Raw genomic sequence first — 19544 nt, 5'->3', positions numbered from 1 at the left:
CCCATCAGATGTTAGTATATGGTAGCCAACGAGAATCGCTCAATCTTATAAACCTGCTTGTCAAAAATATTTCGCTGTTTTTTCTGAATGTATCAAGGTCTCAAAGATGTGGTTAGATTGGAACCTAACAGCACAGTTTAAACTGCTGTGAGTGAAACAAGAAGCAATGAAATTTATAATCCTGCTTGCCACAAATAATTGGCCATTGTTTCCAAATATGTCACAATTTTTGAGTGTGGTTTGTGTGGGATCAAACAGCACACAAGCAGCAATGAAATTTATAGTCTTTGTTCCCACATTTTATTTTTATTTACTTATTTATTTCCAGAATATGTGACAATTTCTAAAGAAGTAGTAAGGTTGGGACCTAATAATTCAACTAAAACTGCTGTGAAGATCACTTCCTTTGAAAATTATAGAAAATCTGTGAATGTGCAATGTGACTGGTAACCTGTATCTGACTTTGGATTCATCATGTTCACTTCCCATCATTCATCATACAAACTGTTACCAACAATATGCAATGGAAAAACCATGGTACACACTAAGTGCACTTTTAGCAACTATTCAAACTGTGTCTAATAAATATGAATGGTGTTGCTTGTGCGTTATCTGCTACATTATCTCAATGTTGTGGCCCTTACATTTAAAAAAAAATTCAAGTTCCAAAGCTAAGGTAGAAAGTTTGTGAGCTTTTCTACTATTCAATGTTTTCTCTGCACAAGGATGGTCATACTTGCTCATTTGTAGCCCACCCAGGATTTTTCCTTATCATGATAATAATAGTACACAGAGAAAGTTATGTTGAAGAAAGAAACAAAGCCAAACACATAATTGCAGCATCCAAGAAGAAATCTTGGGAAGACTTTGGAAACAGGTTGGAGACTTTGGGTCAAGCTACTGGAAAACCATTCTGGAGTGTAATTAGCAGTCTTAGAAAGGGAGGTAAGAAGGAAATGACAAGTATTTTGGACAGGTCAGGAAAACTGCTGGTGAATTCTGTGGATTCCTTGGGCAGATGGAGGGAATATTTTGAAGAGTTGCTCAATGTAGGTGAAAATACGATCAGTAATGTTTCAGATTTCGAGGTACAATGGGATAGGAATGATGATGGAAATAGGATCACATTTGAGGAAGTGGAGAAAATGGTCAATAGATTGCAGTGCAATAAAGCAGCTGGGGTGGATGAAATTAAGTCGGAACTCATCAAATACAGTGGAATGTCAGGTCTTAAATGGCTACACAGGATAATTGAAATGGCCTGGGAGTCAGGACAGGTTCCATCAAACTGGACGAAAGCAGTAATCACACCAATCTTTAAACATGGAAACAGAAAAGATTGTAACAACTACAGAGGTATCTCTTTAATCAGCGTTGTGGGTAAAATCTTCTCAGGTATTGTTGAAAGGAAAGTGCGAGTATTAGTTGAGGACCAATTGGATGAAAATCAGTGTGGGTTTAGGCCTCTTAGAGGTTGTCAGGACCACATCTTTAGCTTACGGCATATAATGGAGAAGTGTTATGAGTGGAACAGGGAATTGTATCTATGCTTTATAGATCTAAAAAAGGCATATGACCGGGTTCCTAGGAGGAAGTTATTGTCTGTTCTATGAGATTATGGAATAGGAGGCAAACTTTTGCAAGCAATTAAAGGTCTTTACATAGATAGGCAGCAGTTAGAGTTGACGGTAAATTGAGTTCATGGTTCAGAGTAGTTTCAGGGGTAAGACAAGGGTGCAACCTGTCTCCACTGTTGTTCATATTATTTATGGATCATATGTTGAAAACAATAGACTGGCTGCTTGAGATTAAGATATGTGAATACAAAATAAGAAGTCTTGCATAAGCGGATGACTTAGTTGTAATGGCAGATTCGATTGAAAGTTTGCAAACTAATATTTCAGAGCTAGATCAGAAATGTAAGGACTATGGTAAGAAGATTAGCATCTCCAAAACGAAAGTAATGTCAGTGGGAAAGAGATATAAACGGATTGAGTGCCAAATAGGAGGAACAAAGATAGAACAGGTGGATGGTTTCAAGTACTTACGATGGATATTCTCACAGGATGGCAACATAGTGAAAGAACTGGAAGTGAGGTGTAGCAAAAAGCTATTGCAGTGAGCGCTCAGCTACGATCTACTCTCTTCTGCAAGAAGGAAGTCAGTACCAAGACTAAGTTATCTGTGCACCATTCAATCTTTCGACCAACTTTTTTGTATGGGAGCGAAAGCTAGGTGGATTCAGGTTACCTTATCAACAAGGTTGAGGTTACAGATATGAAAGTAGCTAGGACGACTGCAGGTACTAGTAGATGGGAACAATGGCAGGAGGGTGTCCACAATGAGGAAATCAAAGAATAACTGGGAATGAACTCTATAGATGTAGCAGTCAGGGCGAACAGGCTTAGATGGTGGGGTCATGTTACACGCATGGGAGAAGCAAGGTTACCCTAGAGACTCATGGATTCAGCAGTAGAGGGTAGGAGGAGTTGGGGCAGACCAAGGAGAAGGTACCTGGATTCGGTTAAGAATGATTTTGAAGTAATAGGCTCAACATTAGACGAGGCACCAATGTTAGCACTGAATAGAGGATCATGGAGGAATTTTATAAGGGGGACTATGCTCCAGACTGAACGCTGAAAGGCATAATCAGTCTTAAATGATGATGATGATGAGAATGACTGATATCCGTAATTTATGAGAGAACTATCAGTACCCAGCTGTACCATGAACTGCACCAGCTTCTTTTATACCTTGGTTAGAAAAAGTTTTGGGTGTCTTTCTTAGATCCTACGTGATCCATTAAGAAACAAGGATATTTTAGAAATAACACAGGACTGTTTGTAACAGGTAGACAAGTATAAATCAAAAAGCAAAGTGTAGTACATGAAATAAATTAACAAATTATCTGCCTGTATGCACAGTACTTTGAGACAGTAACAGAACATCAATTCATTTTAAAAATATCGATCACTGATATAGGTAAAGTGCAAGAACAGGAAACAGTGATCACCCACACAAAAATGATATGTTTTCACGATGTGTTAATTCTGTTCCCTTAGAATATGCATGAGTGTCATTAATACATAAATAACACACTGGAAAATTCTATGAAATACAAACAATGGAATGAGTAAAGATAAACAAACAAACAAACACACACACACACACACACACACACACACACACACACACGCACACGCACACGCACAAAGGTCTGGGTGACTGGTTGCAAATTTGTGTGTACAAATGTGTCTGTGTGCCAAAGATAAAAAAAAAAAAAAAAAATTAGCTGAACTTCTATGTCCCAGATTTTGTTTATGTGCCTACACACAGTCCAATGCCTCTACTACACACATAGTGAGTGTATATTTTGTCCACTCATCCATCTCATTCATCCATCCCCTGTTAATTGATGCATGTGAGAGACTAGGTTTTGCATTTTCTAACCTACACTTCATAACAACTCACAAAAGAAATACTCATATCTAACTATTAATAGCATTTGGAACAAGGATACATAAGACTAAATGGACTACCTGCATCCAACTTCAGACTTCTTTCATCTTTAGCTATGTTGGATGAAATTTTTTCAAATGCCTCTGCACCCCAGTTGTGGATGTTTTTTAATTTCAGATACTCAGCAATGAGAGCAGCAATATGCAACTGACATGATGCAGCTTCTGAATAGTTGCCTTCTTTGTCATGGTTGCGAGACATTGCTTCAAGCCACGTGTGTCTAAGCTGAGGTGTGGATGCATAAGAGTTGGCAAGACTGTGCTGTAAATCAACGAGCATCTCTGGATCTTGATGATGTTCCCTCATTTGTGCTGTTGCCATCAGCACAGTTCGAATTCGCTTTGTAAGGTCTTTCACTTCCAGAGGGAAACCTATAAGAAATATCATTAGGAAACAAACTTCAGCATTAGATATTATAGAATAAAACTCGTAATAATGTAGTGATATGTGATCTTTACTTACCTGTACCCTTCATTACTTTGTCACTAGATGCATAACTGTTTATAAGAGAAAGTGATTCTTGGAAACGGGCATTGTTCAGACCCATGACATTTCCCAACATTTGCGATACAGAAATTATCACCTGAAAACAACAGAGGAAAATTTTCTGATTCAGGTTTTTACAAAACAGGAAACTCAAAAGCAACATTACAGTAACATTTTTATCTCTGAGAATAAGGAAAGGTGTTTGAGAGAATCACTCCCAATTAAATGCAGTAATGATAGTTTAAAAACATGCACTAGATGGATATATTCATCTGTCTTTCCACATTTCACTATCAAAATGTAATGGTACAACAGCTCACAACATTAACTGTGTTGCAAAATGAGCTAATTAACTGCACACTACAAAATATTTTTTTTATTGACAACAACAATAACTTTGTTTCCAGAGGCATTTTCACAACATGTGGTGTGGCACTGGTGACCACTTGAATATTTATTGGACTGCAGTCAACTATAAAAGTTTACTACAGGAAAATCATGATGTACTTATAATTTTAAAAAGACTTTTTTATCTTTTTATGTTGTTAGTTTTAAAGGAATGTCTCCAAATGATCTTTGCTTTGGATTTACAGAAACAAAGAAGTTAAAAAAATGAATATGTAACTACAACAGCAATAGTTTATGCATCTATGAAATGGGATCCAGTAACTTTGTTAACATCAATCTGAACTACAGAAGCAGAAAAAGACCATGAGAAAACAAAGGCATTAAAGAAGAGGCTCTCAACTAAAATAAGTATCACACACAAAAGATGAGCTGTGGAAACAAAATGTCTGCATTCATATTAGGAACAATGGTTTAGAACAAATGATTACATGCTACTTGCAAGAAAAATTTAGTTCTATCAACAACAAAAACACCTTACACTTTGGATACCATGTATTTGGAGAAGTTCTCTTATGCAACATCCTTCTCCTCACCATTTTTTTTTCGTCTTTTTAATATATGTGCCACTTTCCATCATAAATACTCCAAACTAAGTTTTCAATTACGTCAGAGATTACACGAACAACCACGCTAACTTACATTTCATGAATATCTGTTTACTCTCCTGTATTATACTGTTGTTTTACTTGCCATTTCTTCTCTATTTCACTTCTCACAACTAGCTCATCATTACTAATGATAAAAAAAATCATCATTACTAATGATAAAAAAAGGTCAGTACACAAATCAAGGGAACTCCTCAATTAAGATCAACAAATGTAACAACAATTGTAAAAAATGCAATAGAATTAATGCAAGATTGCCATAAAAATTTTAAAAAGAAAATCTCATCTTACTGTTTCAGAACATTAGTTTTCTAAGTCAGGAACTAAGGTTAAATGAGAGAGAGTGAAAAGGAGGCAAAAGACCAAGTCCTCTTATATCTCATCATTGCTCCTTTTTTCCTCTCTAACTTGTTCCAAACAAAATTCACATAACTGGGTATTCTACACCATTTATCAAATGTTGGTATTTTAATAAATACAGCTATTGGCCATTTTTTGTGTATTTTTGTTTATCCATATATGCATTTTAGTCTTTCACTCATCATCAATTGGCATAATACTGATACATACCCAAATCTTCAGTAGGCCTAAGTACACCATTAAAACATAAGAAAGCAAGCTGAATGCTGCTGCTGTGCTATGAAAAATGACTATACGCCTGCTGTAGATTTAGGTAAGTATTATGCCAACAGAAGACAGGTGAAAGCCTGAAAATACTAGCAGCTAAACAAAATTGTTCTTTTGCACAGGGCAGCTCCAGCATCCAATCTGCTTCCAATGTTTTAATACCTACTGATGATTCAGATATGTATTATACCTACTGAAGATGGGTGAAAGGCCAAAATGCGTATTGGAATAAACAAAAATACATACAAAAAGTATCAGGTTGTTGTATTTCTTAGCCAAAGAGCTCAATGACCAGAAAAAGGATAAATTATTGTTTATCAAATGTCTCAGATTCATCAGAATTTCCACACTGGTTCTTTACTCATAACAGATTAAATAATCTTTGTACATTGTGTGCTATAATTAAAAAAATTACTACCAGATCTTGTTGTTATTTAGCATATAACTCTTTCTCAAAGTAAAAAGGCAGTGTTTTATGTGACAGAAAACTAGCTACTGGCCTCTTTGACAATATTTCAGATGGAACAAATGCAGGAAGACACAACTTAATTATGAAGGGAAAAAGCATTTTAGAGCTAAACAAAGAAGGAATGAGCTTATTTCTTAACTGTTTAATACCAAGTTATAAAAGTGAAATGGAAGAAGCTTTGCAAACTGGTCAGCTTCCCTCTATCCCAACACGGTTAACTAAGTATGATTATCTTCCTCATAAGCAACCAAAATTAGGGAATAAGACAAATACTTCAGTAAGATGGAAGTTTACAGGCATAATAATAATAAAAAAATATAAAAAACAGCATAATTTGGATATTGGAAAATAAATGTCACTCTCGTCTAATGAGTGATGTTACATTTGACTACTTTCTATCTCTATCCACACTACTCTCTTGGTGCAGTCATAATAAAATGTACTGATATCAAACACATATTCTCTTACCGGAATTTCTTTATGGTTATCTAATTTGTTAACGAGGAATTTAAACAATTAATTTGACTACTAGTTTATTAGACTTTGCTTAAAAAACCTATGATGTTCTCTGAATGTGATTAGGAGTAAAACTCTAATAGCACTATTTAAACATATGGTATTGTAGACATACTTTCACTATTAAGACTAACACATTGGTTCTATTTGTGAATGTTATGAAAAATAAGTAATAGTACGGTTTTCGATCGGGTTGGAGAAAGATGGTGTAAGAAATCAACTGCACCTTTCCAACAGAACCATACTGGCATTTGCCAAAAGCAATTCAGGAAAATTGTGAAGAAATTAAATCTGGATGATGGGAGGGCAACTTGCACCACCATCTTCCCAAACGTGAGTCCAACAGATTAACTGTAGCATTCAACACCATTTGGCCACCTCACAACCAAATCTACCCTAGACCTTGGATACTACAGAACAGTGTGCCATCACATCTAAGATTTTGTATTCACATTTGTTGGTTCAAATGGCTCTGAGCATTATGGGACTTAAATGCTGAGGTCATCAGTCCCATAGAACTTAGAACTACTTAAACCTAACTAACCTAAGGACATCACACACATCCATGCCTGAGGCAGGATTCGAACCAGCGACCATAGCGGTCGCGCGGCTCAGACTGTAGCGCCTAGAACCGCTCGGCCACTCCGATCACCCACATTTGTTGGCTTTGCCAACTAAAAACTAAAAAGCCATCTTCCAACTTAATCTAGACCTCAAGTTATCCTAAAGATCTGCCTGTTACTTCAATATACATTCCAAAAAGTAACACAGATGCAAAAGAAATATTGTCATTGTTCTATTATTTTTCGAGTTGAGCATGTATGATGTCACAACCACATCATCATTACATTATGGGATGAGAATGACATCCACTGTTGGCAGATTCAGTTGACACAGTCTAACATCTTATCATTGCATCACTTCACTTAGTGTTATGAAGCTCTGGACATGGGTGTTTCTGCCAGCATTATTCTTCAACACAATCTAGGCCTTTCCTGTTCTTAAAGTACAGTCAGTAATACTCACACATCTGACTGGTCTTGGCAAGTAAGCATTTCATTACATCCTTTCCATCAACACGATTGGCACTGATTTGCATGGATGTTATAAGGATTTTATAAATTGTGTGCATTTTATCAACTGGATTTTTATCAAGACATGTATGTGTGTGGAGTGCCTTTTATGCTTTGACTTCATGTAATGAAACAAGACAATTTTATAACAAGTTCCATAAGATAATATGATGGCAGCCTAGGACTGCTGAAAACAGTTATCTTGGAACCATAAAAGCGCCTACACTGCGATCACGGCATATAAAGTGTGTTCTTCATTTTCAACCACACAGATCACCATATGGCACAACCATACAGATCACCACACAGAGTAGACAGATATAAGGTGGTATGTGAACAAGAGAGAACAGTACTCATTCTCATTCAGGTAAAATTATAAAGGATAATGGGAAACTATATATCTTCTGCTACACACAATATGGTGGCTTGACGTGTGGTGTAGATGTCAACATGCCGTTTGCTTCACATCTCCTGTGCAGCAAGCTACGTAAATTTATGTATTAACTGTGTTTTTCTTACTTGTCACTTCTTTTTCCATGTGTTTTTGCTTTTGGTAAGCTTTAATTTTTGAATACTAGTAATAGTGTTCCATAGATTTTGTGTTTGTTTTGAATACAGTCCAGAGACAATTAGTGCTTATTTTCATTGTTTCCAACAACAAGTGTCTAGTGACCACAGTTTAGTCAACTATCAGCCGCCTTTAGTGAATTAGCAATCTAGTTAAAAGTTGATTACTCAACTCTCTACCATAAATTGTTGATTTCTTAGGATGGATACAATGTGTGACTGCTGTGTAGGGATGCAGAAGGAGCTGGCCACTGTTCGCAAACGGGCTGCCTCGGAGTGTAGCGGCACTGGGGAGTCTGGTGTGTCGCATGATACACCCCAGGTGTTACATGCTTCACCCACGGTCCCTGCTGTCAAGACTTCTTTGCTGGTACCGGGCGCAGTTGGGCCACCACTGGCACTAAAAACGCTGGCATATGACGTTCACCTGGCATTTGCCATACCCACATTCTGCCATTGGATTGTCACATTGTGAACCGTGATTCGCCACTTCACGCAATGTTTTTCCACTGTTCAATCGTCCAATGTTTATGCTCCTTACACCAAGCGAGCCGTCGTTTGGCATTTACCAGCATGATGTGTGGCTTATGAGTAGCTGCTGGACTATGAAATCCAAGTTTTCTGACCTCCCGCCTAACTGTCATAGTACTTGCAGTGGATGCTGATGCAGTTTGGAATTCCTTTGTGATGTTCTGCATAGATGTCTGCCTATTACACATTATAACCTTCTTCAACTGTCGGTGGTATCTGTCAGTCAACAGACGAGGTCAGTCTGTATGCTTTTGTGCTGCACATGTCCCTTCACGTTTCCACTTCACTATCACATCGGAAACAGTGGAACCAGGGATGGCTAGGAGTGTGGAAATCTCACGTACAGAAGTGTGACACAAGTGAAACCCAATCACCTGATCACGTTCAAAGTCTGTGAGTTCCGAGGAGCACTCCATTCTGCTCTCCCACAATGTCTAATGAGTACTGAGGTCACTGATATGGAGTAGCTGGCAGCACAATGCACTTAATATGAAAAAATGTTTGTTTTTGGGGGTGTCCAAATACTTTTGATCACATAGTATATGAGCATGTGCTCATGTTTGCTACTGTGAAATGCATCTCTCATACTGAACAAGTGCCCACAGCTCTTAAGATACGAATTTTAGAGCCCACGTTTACCAGACTTTTTTACTTCGAATGATTATTCCTGTCATACAGCTGAATAATGGCCATTCCTCCCAGGACATACTGTATTTAAATGAAAATTATACTCCTTTACTGATGAAGAAAGGGTAGCCAGATCGGAAATAGTGAAAAAGTTTTGGGAACAGAAGAAGAAGAAGAGCAGGGGGAAATCAGAAAATTCTCTCCATCTAATGCCCTGAATACTGTAGTGTAAATGGACAATTCGCATGCTCCAATGTGGATATAAACTAAGTAAAGAATTTTTTTAATGTGGATAATGTGTTGGTCATCAATATTCAAAAAACTAATTAAGGTAACGTGATAAAATAAATAATAAAATAAAGTACACCAACCTGCAAGTGGACTCTTGTAAGACCTTTGCGATTGCTGAACTCAAAATTACTTCTCATCAGAAGATACAATATGGCACAGGATTCTTGTCTTATTGTTGACAGTCTGCTATTACAGCACCTTAGCAGCTCATAGCATAGTCTTCCACAAAGGACTGCATCACCTGTTAATTCAAGCCTTACATTCAGAATACAGGTAACTGCTAAAATATTCAACATTCTTGAAAAAGTGGTCAATGGCTCCAAACAAACTGGTTGTAAATTAGAGAGTTAAGTCTTTTACATAATTTGATACCCATTACCAGTAATAAAAAGCACCATTCAGGCAATAATCATCCATTTCAAGTTAAACATTTCTTCCTCAAATCATAATTTCCAATGCACTCCATGTCTCGAGGAGTAACTAAATCACTAATCTGATCACTAAAGATAAGGTCATATTTCCTTTATCAACATTGCTTGTTAACAATTTTCTTTGAGTATTCTGAATCAACTTAGCCTCAAACATACAACATTGAAAGCCCTTAGCATTCTTATCACAATTTTACTTGGAACTCCACTAAAACTGTGAGCAATTTTCATAGTGTGAGTTGCAATGTGCTCCAATAATACAGCATAATGGAATACAGTATGCTTATTATCATATCAGTGTCATACAGAACAGTTTTTTGTGCTTCATTAAAATCTGCAATGTATGTTTCCAGCATAGTGAGACCAATGTGTTCATTTTTCCTGATCTAATATAAGCAACAGCTATTTTTGCTGTTATGAAATTTAGAAATGTCTATTATCTAATGCAGAGTAACCATTAGTAAGGCAAAAACAAACAGGGAACTGAATTACTTTGAAACTAAGCTCGTTTCTGAGCGCTTCTGCAATATGTCGTGACTGAAGCTACCTCGAGAGTAACAGCAGAAACCGAATGTTTGTTTTACTTGTCAGGTTCTATAGATATTCCCTGTGCAAGCAAATGGAAGGCAAGTATAACTTGTCTTGTCTACCAACTTCATAATAGACATATAGAAAATGGCAACTATAGCTTAGCAAAAGACCATATTAACGACTGAAATAGCAGGATTTTATCTTGTTGTACGTTGTTCCAGCTTTGTTTACAGAAGCACTAAGTTGTAGATATAATTTTTTACAGAACGTCCAACTGAACTGTAGGAAAACAGTATTTCAACAAGAAAACACAATAACGAGTTGTTTGCCGCAACCACAAATCCAAGGGTTGCGGCAAACAGGTCACATGGGGATGGCTGCTGGGCTGCTACAGGAAATAAATACCAAGCCCAGTAGCTGGAATGGCAGTCTGTATCTTTATGACAATTCTGGCTTTGTTCATCAGTACTGATTTAAGCTCACATTACTTGCAGTTACAGTGTTCGAACATCAATCTTGGTTTCGAAACACTATGTAGCCAGTACACTCTGTGTCAGGTACAATCACAAAAAGTTGTTCCAAATTGGAATGGTTGTCAAGACTGACAAGCTTTTGCAAGTATTTCTTAAGATCTTGGAAGTTAGATGAAAAAGACTTATGGCGATACCCCAACAGAGGTGGCACAGAGAAAACACTGGGAATCTATTTCAACACTACCACCATATCTAAACTTCTAGTCCACAGAAATGTAAACTAAAAATTTTAACTGTAGTATCACGTCTTGTGATAAGAAAAATCAATGTCTTCTGTCAAGATCTTAGAGACAACTGCCAAAGACAGTTTCTGACACAGACTTAATTAAGTACATCACGCATGAACCTGAATACAAAGATGACAGATGCCGTAGATATTAACCTCTCAAGCTGGGAATCAGCTCACGGGCCACGAGCACCTGCACTAGCTGTGAGCCGACCACACACTTGCCACTCGTATTTCTATGCCATCTGTTGATAACAACTGACACTACTTCAGCAGTTAAATATAGGGGAATCTGTACTGGCATAATGTTAAGATCTTTGTCACATTGAGTGAGTACACACAAATAAAAAACTACAGTCTTTTCTTGTGGGTAGGGAAAGAGTATAAAGTGATACGTGAAACTATCGAGAAGGTTAATGAACAAGGAACAATTCAACACACAGCAATTTTTTTGTTTAACAGTCTACATAGAAGACAAAAGAAGAAGTACATGTAAATTTCTCATAATGTAAATGCTGGAAACTCCTGGGAAGAGACTTTGTGGTATAACTCTGTTTCCAAGATTTACTCAAAGTAAACCAAACTGAAAGTTAATTTTAACTGATTAGGTTCATTTTAAATGTCTGATTTTAACAATTTATGAACACTTCATTAATTTTAGACAAATGACCCTTGCTCTATGGCATGCAGAAACTACCACCTTGAAGGGTTAACACCAATTCTTTGTAACAGTAAATTGTAGAAACAGCAGTAAATACTGAAATATCCTTTTTGCATTTATAACACTTAAAGCATATGCTTGTAAGCATTTCCCACTTTAATCGTCTTTACTGTAAACCAGACTTCTTACCTGTCTCCTTTTAACTTATTTGTTGGTTTTGTAAATTGATACTCTAAAATGTCAACACTAATTTGTATAACAGTTTTGGTATGTCTTATTGAAAGTAATTCTTACCTTTAAATAATGCGACAGAGAAATTGTTTATATATGCTCGCAAAGCTGCAAAAACATGCCGGAACAATGTTTCTGACTGACCAACTTGAAGGAATGACAGATAAATATCAAACAGCTTCTTCATTACAACATTATCTCCCTCAGTATCCAGCAAATTGTCTTTAAAGTGCAGGCAATATAGTCCTAAAGCATCCAAAGCAATCAGTCCAACTTCAGTTGCCATGTTTGCCTCCAAAAGTGCTTGGTAAAGTTTACTGGAATCATTTTCTGCCACTGAAACAATGAACAGCAGCAAGTTGTCAGTGTTTATGATTCATACAAACAACACACTCAAATTACATTTCGGTGATGGCAATACAAAAATTGTATAAGAACGTGCTAGAAGCTCCACTCTCAATTCATAACAAATTCACAGTGATCATCAGACACACTGAAGTAACATCTGTAACTACAACAACTACAAGATAATTAACAATGAAAGAAATAGAATGAATGAGTCTTTCTTGTAGGCACTAAAATCTCTTCTGATGGGCATAAATGAATAAATAAAAAGTTCTCTTCAAACAATACTGCTGTTTTACTGTGGCCCTGTACTTAAAGGTAAATGTGAATGGATGCAAGCTAACATCATATGATTTCAGAACCACTGAAACAAAACATGGATTGATCTTCACATCAATGTTTGTATACACAATAGCTATACAAAATCCAGTGTTAAGTCCTGGCTTATAGGTTACTGAATACTTAGTTTAACAGCTTTTTTTAATGCTGTACCATAACAATGGACACAGAAACACCAAAGCTATCAGTATTTATCAGATGGTGGAAGGAAATATTGCAAGTTTCATCACACAGTTTGAGACGCTATTAATGAGGTTACACAGAATTAACTGCATCATCATTATCTGTGAAGACTCTAATATTGATGTTCTATCTGATATTATGTGCCATGGTGGTCCAGTAGGTGGAGGGCTACACTAGCTCTGGAGATACCAGGTTTAATTTAGGTACGAGTGTGGATTTTTCCTCATTCCAGTCCCTCCAGGACAGCTACACATTCACTCAGCCTGCTATCAAACTGAGTACCTGGGGGTAAAAGAAGGCTGGATGATGGGCTTACCACACTCCCCCTCCTAGTACCATGACAAACAACACCCTGCACTCTACTTGCACTCAAGGCAGAAATCCACTTGGGGGCTGGGGGCCAAAGACTATACCTGTTATCTCATTACTGTTTGAGAACATATCAAATTGTTTATGTGCAGTACTTGATTATGACATCTCAGCTGTAAGTCTCATTTGTGATTTTCTGTCAGAAGGGAGTAACTGACGGGAGTCATATAGTGGGTCCAGAGTTATATGCAGGGTTCCCATGGAAGTGTTATAGTCCTCCTGCTATTCTTTATGCAAACGATTTAGGAGCTCTCATATTGTCTGGATATGATGCTGTTATTTACATCTAGTTAGGTCATCAGAGGATCAAACAAAATGATTTAGATAAGATGCCTGCTTGGTGCAAAAAGTAGTAACTGACACTGAATAATAAAAAGTGTGAGATCCTGCATCTAAATACTAAAAAAACATGCTGTTGTATTTCAGTTATACAATAAACAACACAAACTTCAAAGGCTGTCAACTCAACTAAATACCTAGGGATTACAATGATAAACCACCATCTGGAAGCAAATGTTATGGGGATGGTGAACCAAAGGCTGTGCTTTGTTGGCAGAACACTTACATGATGCAACAAATCTAGTAAGGAGACTTCTAACACTATGCTTGTCAGTCCTCTTCTGAAGTATTGCTGCATGGTATGGGACCCATACCAGATAGGACTGACAAAGAATATCAATAAAGTTCAAAGAAGTGCAGCTTGTTTTGTGTTATCATATAATAGGGGAGAGTGTGTTTTGGACATAATAAGCAAACTGTGATGGTACACATTAAAACAAAGACTTTTTCATAGTCATGATATCTAATTGTGAAATTACAATCACTAACTTTCTCCTCTAAAAGCCAACACATTTTGTTCACCTAGATAGAGAGAAATGTCCACAGTGTTATAATAAGAGAAATCAGAGCTTGCACAGAAAGATTTAGGTGCTTGTTTTTCCCATGTGTTATTTGAGAGTGGAATGACCAAGAAATAGTCTGAGAGTAGTTCAACGGTTTGCGAAAAACAGAAATATCTATTACAGAGAAATCATGAAGATGCGCAAAACAAGTTTTCAGTAAGAATTGAAGATCATAAAGTAACAGACATGGTCAACTTGTTTTTTGTTCCCCAAATGTTTTCAAAGTTTTGGATATATAAATGGCTATAACTGATGTATCTTTTTATTATGATTAATTGACCATAACAAAATATGGCATTCAAATGACAATCATAATCATATACTAAAGGAAAAATACTATTCAATATTATCTAAGTAATGACTCACGTCATAATGTTTGAAGAGATCTTGTGAAAGCAACATTGATTGCCAAATGATTTACAAAGCAAACACTGAAGATAAAAAAACTAGTCTTTTTTTTTAACATGTTACAATAAGCACTTTGAATTCTTATTTTCTTAAAATAAACTGAGGTAAAATGATGTAAGGACATGGGACACACAACATATGGAGATAAAGTATCTCAAGCAGGGAAGTGAGAGAGCTACTTCATTCAGAGAAAATAAAGAGTTAAAACCCCACTCTGACAAGAATTTTAAAATCACTCAGCTTTCAATTAAAAAAACAAACAAACAAACAAACATACATACGTACTGTGTGGTCTCTCTCTCTCTCTCTCTCTCTCTCTCTCTCTCTCTCTCTCTCTCTCTCTCTCTCAACCCAGTACAAACAATCTGGAACCTTATTACACAAAAAGTTACAAATAAAACAAGTGAGGCAAATGAAACTGAGTTCAAAACAACAACAGTAAGAAATTAAGACTCCCATTTGGGTGGTCAGGAGGTTAAAACCCCAAATGGTGATCCTAATTGTGATTTTCTGAGGTTTTCCCGAATTGAATACAGAAAACGCCATGAAGGTTCTTTTGAAACTGATGTGTCTAATTTCCTTCATAATCCAAGCTCGTGCTCTGTCTCAAATAGATGACATTAACAATATTTCTTTGCTTTGCTTAAAACAAGTACAAATAAATAATTTTCAATGCCATAGTTTTGTAATGCTCACCTAACTGCTGCATATTCTCTCTTCCAACACTGCTGCTTCCACTGTGCGTATTAAATGCTTCACCATCACCAGAAAAATCTGGAGGTTGCATTCGAGCTGGTAAAGTCATCGCCTTAGTTGTTCCTGGTTTGCCACTTGCTCTTCCAATAATCTGACGTTTCCCAATATATTTAAACTGATGCAAGCACATCCTAGAAACAAAATTTCAAATATTGTGATAGCTGATAATGCATGAAAGTTCCTAAATACAAAAATTGTTACGTTATTATAAAATGTAATGATCATTTTCAGAAAGTAGGGAGAAGAGGCAGTGCCCCCTTAGAGAAGAAAGAAAACTCACTCAATACACCTGAAGAAGCTGAGTGTATCTGTCTCAGAGCACTGCTGCCACCAGTTCACTAAATATTCATCTCCCAAGTATTTTACAACAAACATGAAGCACAGCAAAATATCTTTCACTTCTGATGCTTGCAGCTTGTCACATCGAATGGGTTGTGAGGTACTCACAGACCTTTGAAAAGAAAAGGAAAATACAAAAATAAGTATTTAACTTCAACAAATAGATAAACTGACAATATTGGGTTTTCCATTGATAAATAACACCATTATTATATCTAAGTACAACAACGATTTCCATGTGCTGAGTATGTGGTATAGCTTACAATTTACTGCTAACTCAGTAAGTGATACAGCTTATAGTGTACTGCCAATTTCTTGCAAATTGTATCTCTCCAACCAAATATTTTTATATCAAATGTAGAAATGAAAATAACAGGAAATGTGAAATGTACAGAATTCATATAATTTATGAATATCTTTACTAGCTACGGACAAGAAAAATTCATTTCATTTTATGGCCAAATATCCTATTATTTCTTGCCAAATTCAGTGTTATTTTTTGCCGATATTGGTCTTATTCTTTAACAGATTGACATTATTTTTTACCAAATTTTTTCTTACTTTGGCCATATTCATTTTTATTTCTTTAGTTATTTTTGCCAGATCATTGTTATTTTTGCCATATTCATTGCAATTTTTGCCATATTCATTGCAATTTTTGCCAAACTCATAGTCGTTTCTGTCACATTTACCAGATTTGTTGCTATTTTTAACAAAAAGTGCTTTTTTGCTTGGAAATCTCAATATCATTTTTTTTGCCATGTTCTGTGCAATTTCTCTGCCAAATTTAATTACAATTTTGGTGTTTTGATTTCCAACTTTTTTTTTTGACTGTTACTGATTTTTTCTTAATCAGTGTTGTTTTTTGCAAAATTTGTGATTTTTGCCAAGTTCTATGTTTTTATGTCAAATTTGCCATTTTTTGCCAAATTTGGTGCTTTTTGGAAAAATCAGTATTATTTGTTACTAAATACGGAGTTATTTTTTGCCAAATTCAGTGCTGCTTTTGTCATCACATCAATGTTTGTTATGCGGGAAATGAACTGTTATTTTAATTTAAACACAAGCCTCAGCCTGAGGTGATAAGAAGTCAAAATGGAATTTTAATATTCGATAACTATTAGTTATGAATATTAGTAAACTGATGTCCTCAAATTCATCACATTTTTGTACAGTAAAATTACAAATGTCGCGATATCTCTCAAAAACCATCGATTTCATGTTATTTCACTAAAACCTACTAATCTCGTGTTCTCGCTTTTGCGAAATTTTCTTGTCACTATAAATAGGAATAATCACTGTACTCAGTCAGCATTATTAGTGAAGAGGATGATCTTATGTTAATTTGTTGAAGTCATTCAGTTTATTTTTTATGGGATATTTTACAACTATTTATATAACAATTAGAATTGTTCTCAAATTCTAGGGTCATACGTGTACCACAACACTTTGTAAATGTAATGCAATTAATGATCACAAATTTTTTAAAATTTGTGTCAAACTTTAATCGGAAGTAATTTTTTATTTAATTACCAATTTTGACCAGTAATGATCATTTGCAAATTTGTCTATGTTATTAAACTCTTATAAAAACCAATTTTTAGCAAAGAATGATGGCATCCAAAAATATAAAACATGGTATATCTTATATCTAGAACACATTGTATGTCATCCATACAACTGAGCCAGCATGTAGCTCGTGTACAATAGTTTGTCTCTTGGATTTATCGTGTTTTATATTTTCTGGTAGCGCCATTCTTAACTAAAAAGTTTGTGTTTTTTACAACATTAAATAATACATACCAACCTGAAGATGAAAGATCAACTGAAAGCAAAATTTGACAAATTTCAACGTCTAAGGGTGGTGCAACCTATTGTTGCTGTTGTTGTTGTTGTCTTCAGTCCAGAGACTGGTTTGATGCAGCTCTCCATGCTACTCGATCCTGTGCAAGCTTCATCATCTCCAAGTAACTACTGCAACCTACATCTTTCTGACTCTGCTTAGTGTATTCATCTCTTGGTCTCCCTCTACGATTTTTACCCTCCATGCTGCCCTACAATGCTAAATTTGTGATCCCTTGATGCCTCAGAACATGTCCTACCAAACGATCCCTCCCTCTAGTCAAGTTGTGCCACAAATTCCTCTTCTCCCCAATTCTATTCAGTGCCTCCTTATTAGTTACGTGATCTACCCATCTAATCTTCAGCATTCTTCTGTAACGCCACATTTCAAAAGCTTCTTTTCTCTCTTGTTTAAACTATTTATCATCCATGGTTATCTTCCATATGTGGCTACACTCCATATAAATACTTTCAGAAAAGACTTCCTGACATTTAAATCTATATTCAATGTAAACAAATTTCTCTTCTTGAGAAACACTTTACTTGCCATCGCCAGTCTACCTTTTACATCCTCTCTACTTCGACCATCATCAGTTATTTTGCTCCCCAAACAGCAAAACTCATCTACTACTTTAAGTGCCTCATTTCCTAATCTAATCACCTGATTTAATTCGACTACATTCCATTGCTTTTGTTGATGTTTATCTTATATCCTTCTTTCAAGACACTGTCCATTCCGCTCAACTGCTTTTCTAGGTCCTTTCCTGTCTCTGACATAATTACAATGTCGTTGGCAAACCTCAAAGTTTTTATTTCTTCTCTGTGGATTTTAATTCCTACTGCAGCTTTTTCTTTTGTTTCCTTTACTGCTTGCTCAATATACAGATTGAATAACACTGCAGAGAGGCTACAACCTTGTCTTACTCCCTTCTCAAACACTGCTTTCCTTACATGCCCCTTGACTTATAACTAGCATCTGGTTTCTGTACAAATTGTAAATATTCTTTCGCTCCCTGTATTTGACCCCTGCCACATTCAGAATTTGAAAGAGAGTATTCCAGTCAACATTGGCAAAAGCTTACTCTACATCTACAAATGCTAGAAACGTTAGGTTTGCCATTCCTTAATCTATCTTCTAAGATAAGTCATAGGGTCAGTACTGCCTCATGTGTTCCAACATTTCTATGAAATCCAAAGTGATCATCCCCAAGGTCAGCTTCTAGCAGTTTTTCCATTCATCTGTAAATAATTCGTATTAGTATTATGTAACTGTGACTTATTACACTGATAGTTCAGTAATTATCACACCTGTTGACACTTGCCTTCTTTGCGATTGGAATTATTATATTCTTCTGGAAGTCTGAGGGTATTTCACCTGTGTCAGACATCCTGGTCACAAGATGGTAGAGTTTTGTCAGGGGTGGTTCTGCCAAGGCTATCAGTAGTTCTAATGGAATGTTGTCTGCTCCCGGGGCCTTGTTTCGACTTGGTCTTTCAGTGCTCTGTTAAATTCTTCACACAGTTAGTATCATATCTCCCATTTCACCTTCATTTTCTTCCATTTCAATAATATTGACCTCAAGTACATCACCCTTATATAAACCCTCTATATACTCCTTCCCCCTTTCTGCCTTCCCTTCTTCGCTTAGAACTGGTTTTCCATCTGAGCTCTTGATATTCATACAAGTGGTTCTCTTTTTCTCCAAAGGTCTCTTTAATTATCCTGTAAGCA

The 19544-nt window shown here is 36.2% G+C and overlaps 1 protein-coding gene across 1 annotated transcript in view; it reads right to left on the bottom strand.

Moving 5' to 3' along the window:
- Positions 1-19544, bottom strand: part of LOC126191417 (dedicator of cytokinesis protein 9) — a 374795-nt gene that overhangs the window by 75930 nt on the left and 279321 nt on the right. Inside the window, exons 25-30 of the mRNA XM_049932289.1 lie at positions 15912-16082; positions 15572-15762; positions 12393-12665; positions 9800-9960; positions 3982-4102; positions 3540-3890 (exon numbers count right to left, since the gene is read on the bottom strand). Of these exons, the coding sequence (XP_049788246.1) occupies positions 3540-3890; positions 3982-4102; positions 9800-9960; positions 12393-12665; positions 15572-15762; positions 15912-16082 (1268 nt within the window). The remainder of the gene's footprint in view (positions 1-3539; positions 3891-3981; positions 4103-9799; positions 9961-12392; positions 12666-15571; positions 15763-15911; positions 16083-19544) is intronic.

Source organism: Schistocerca cancellata, chromosome 6 (genome assembly GCF_023864275.1).
Source record: "Schistocerca cancellata isolate TAMUIC-IGC-003103 chromosome 6, iqSchCanc2.1, whole genome shotgun sequence".
In the NCBI taxonomy this organism is placed as follows: Eukaryota; Metazoa; Arthropoda; class Insecta; order Orthoptera; family Acrididae; genus Schistocerca; species Schistocerca cancellata.
Note: the sequence above shows the minus strand (reverse complement) of the source record. Positions and strands in the feature narration are given on the sequence as shown.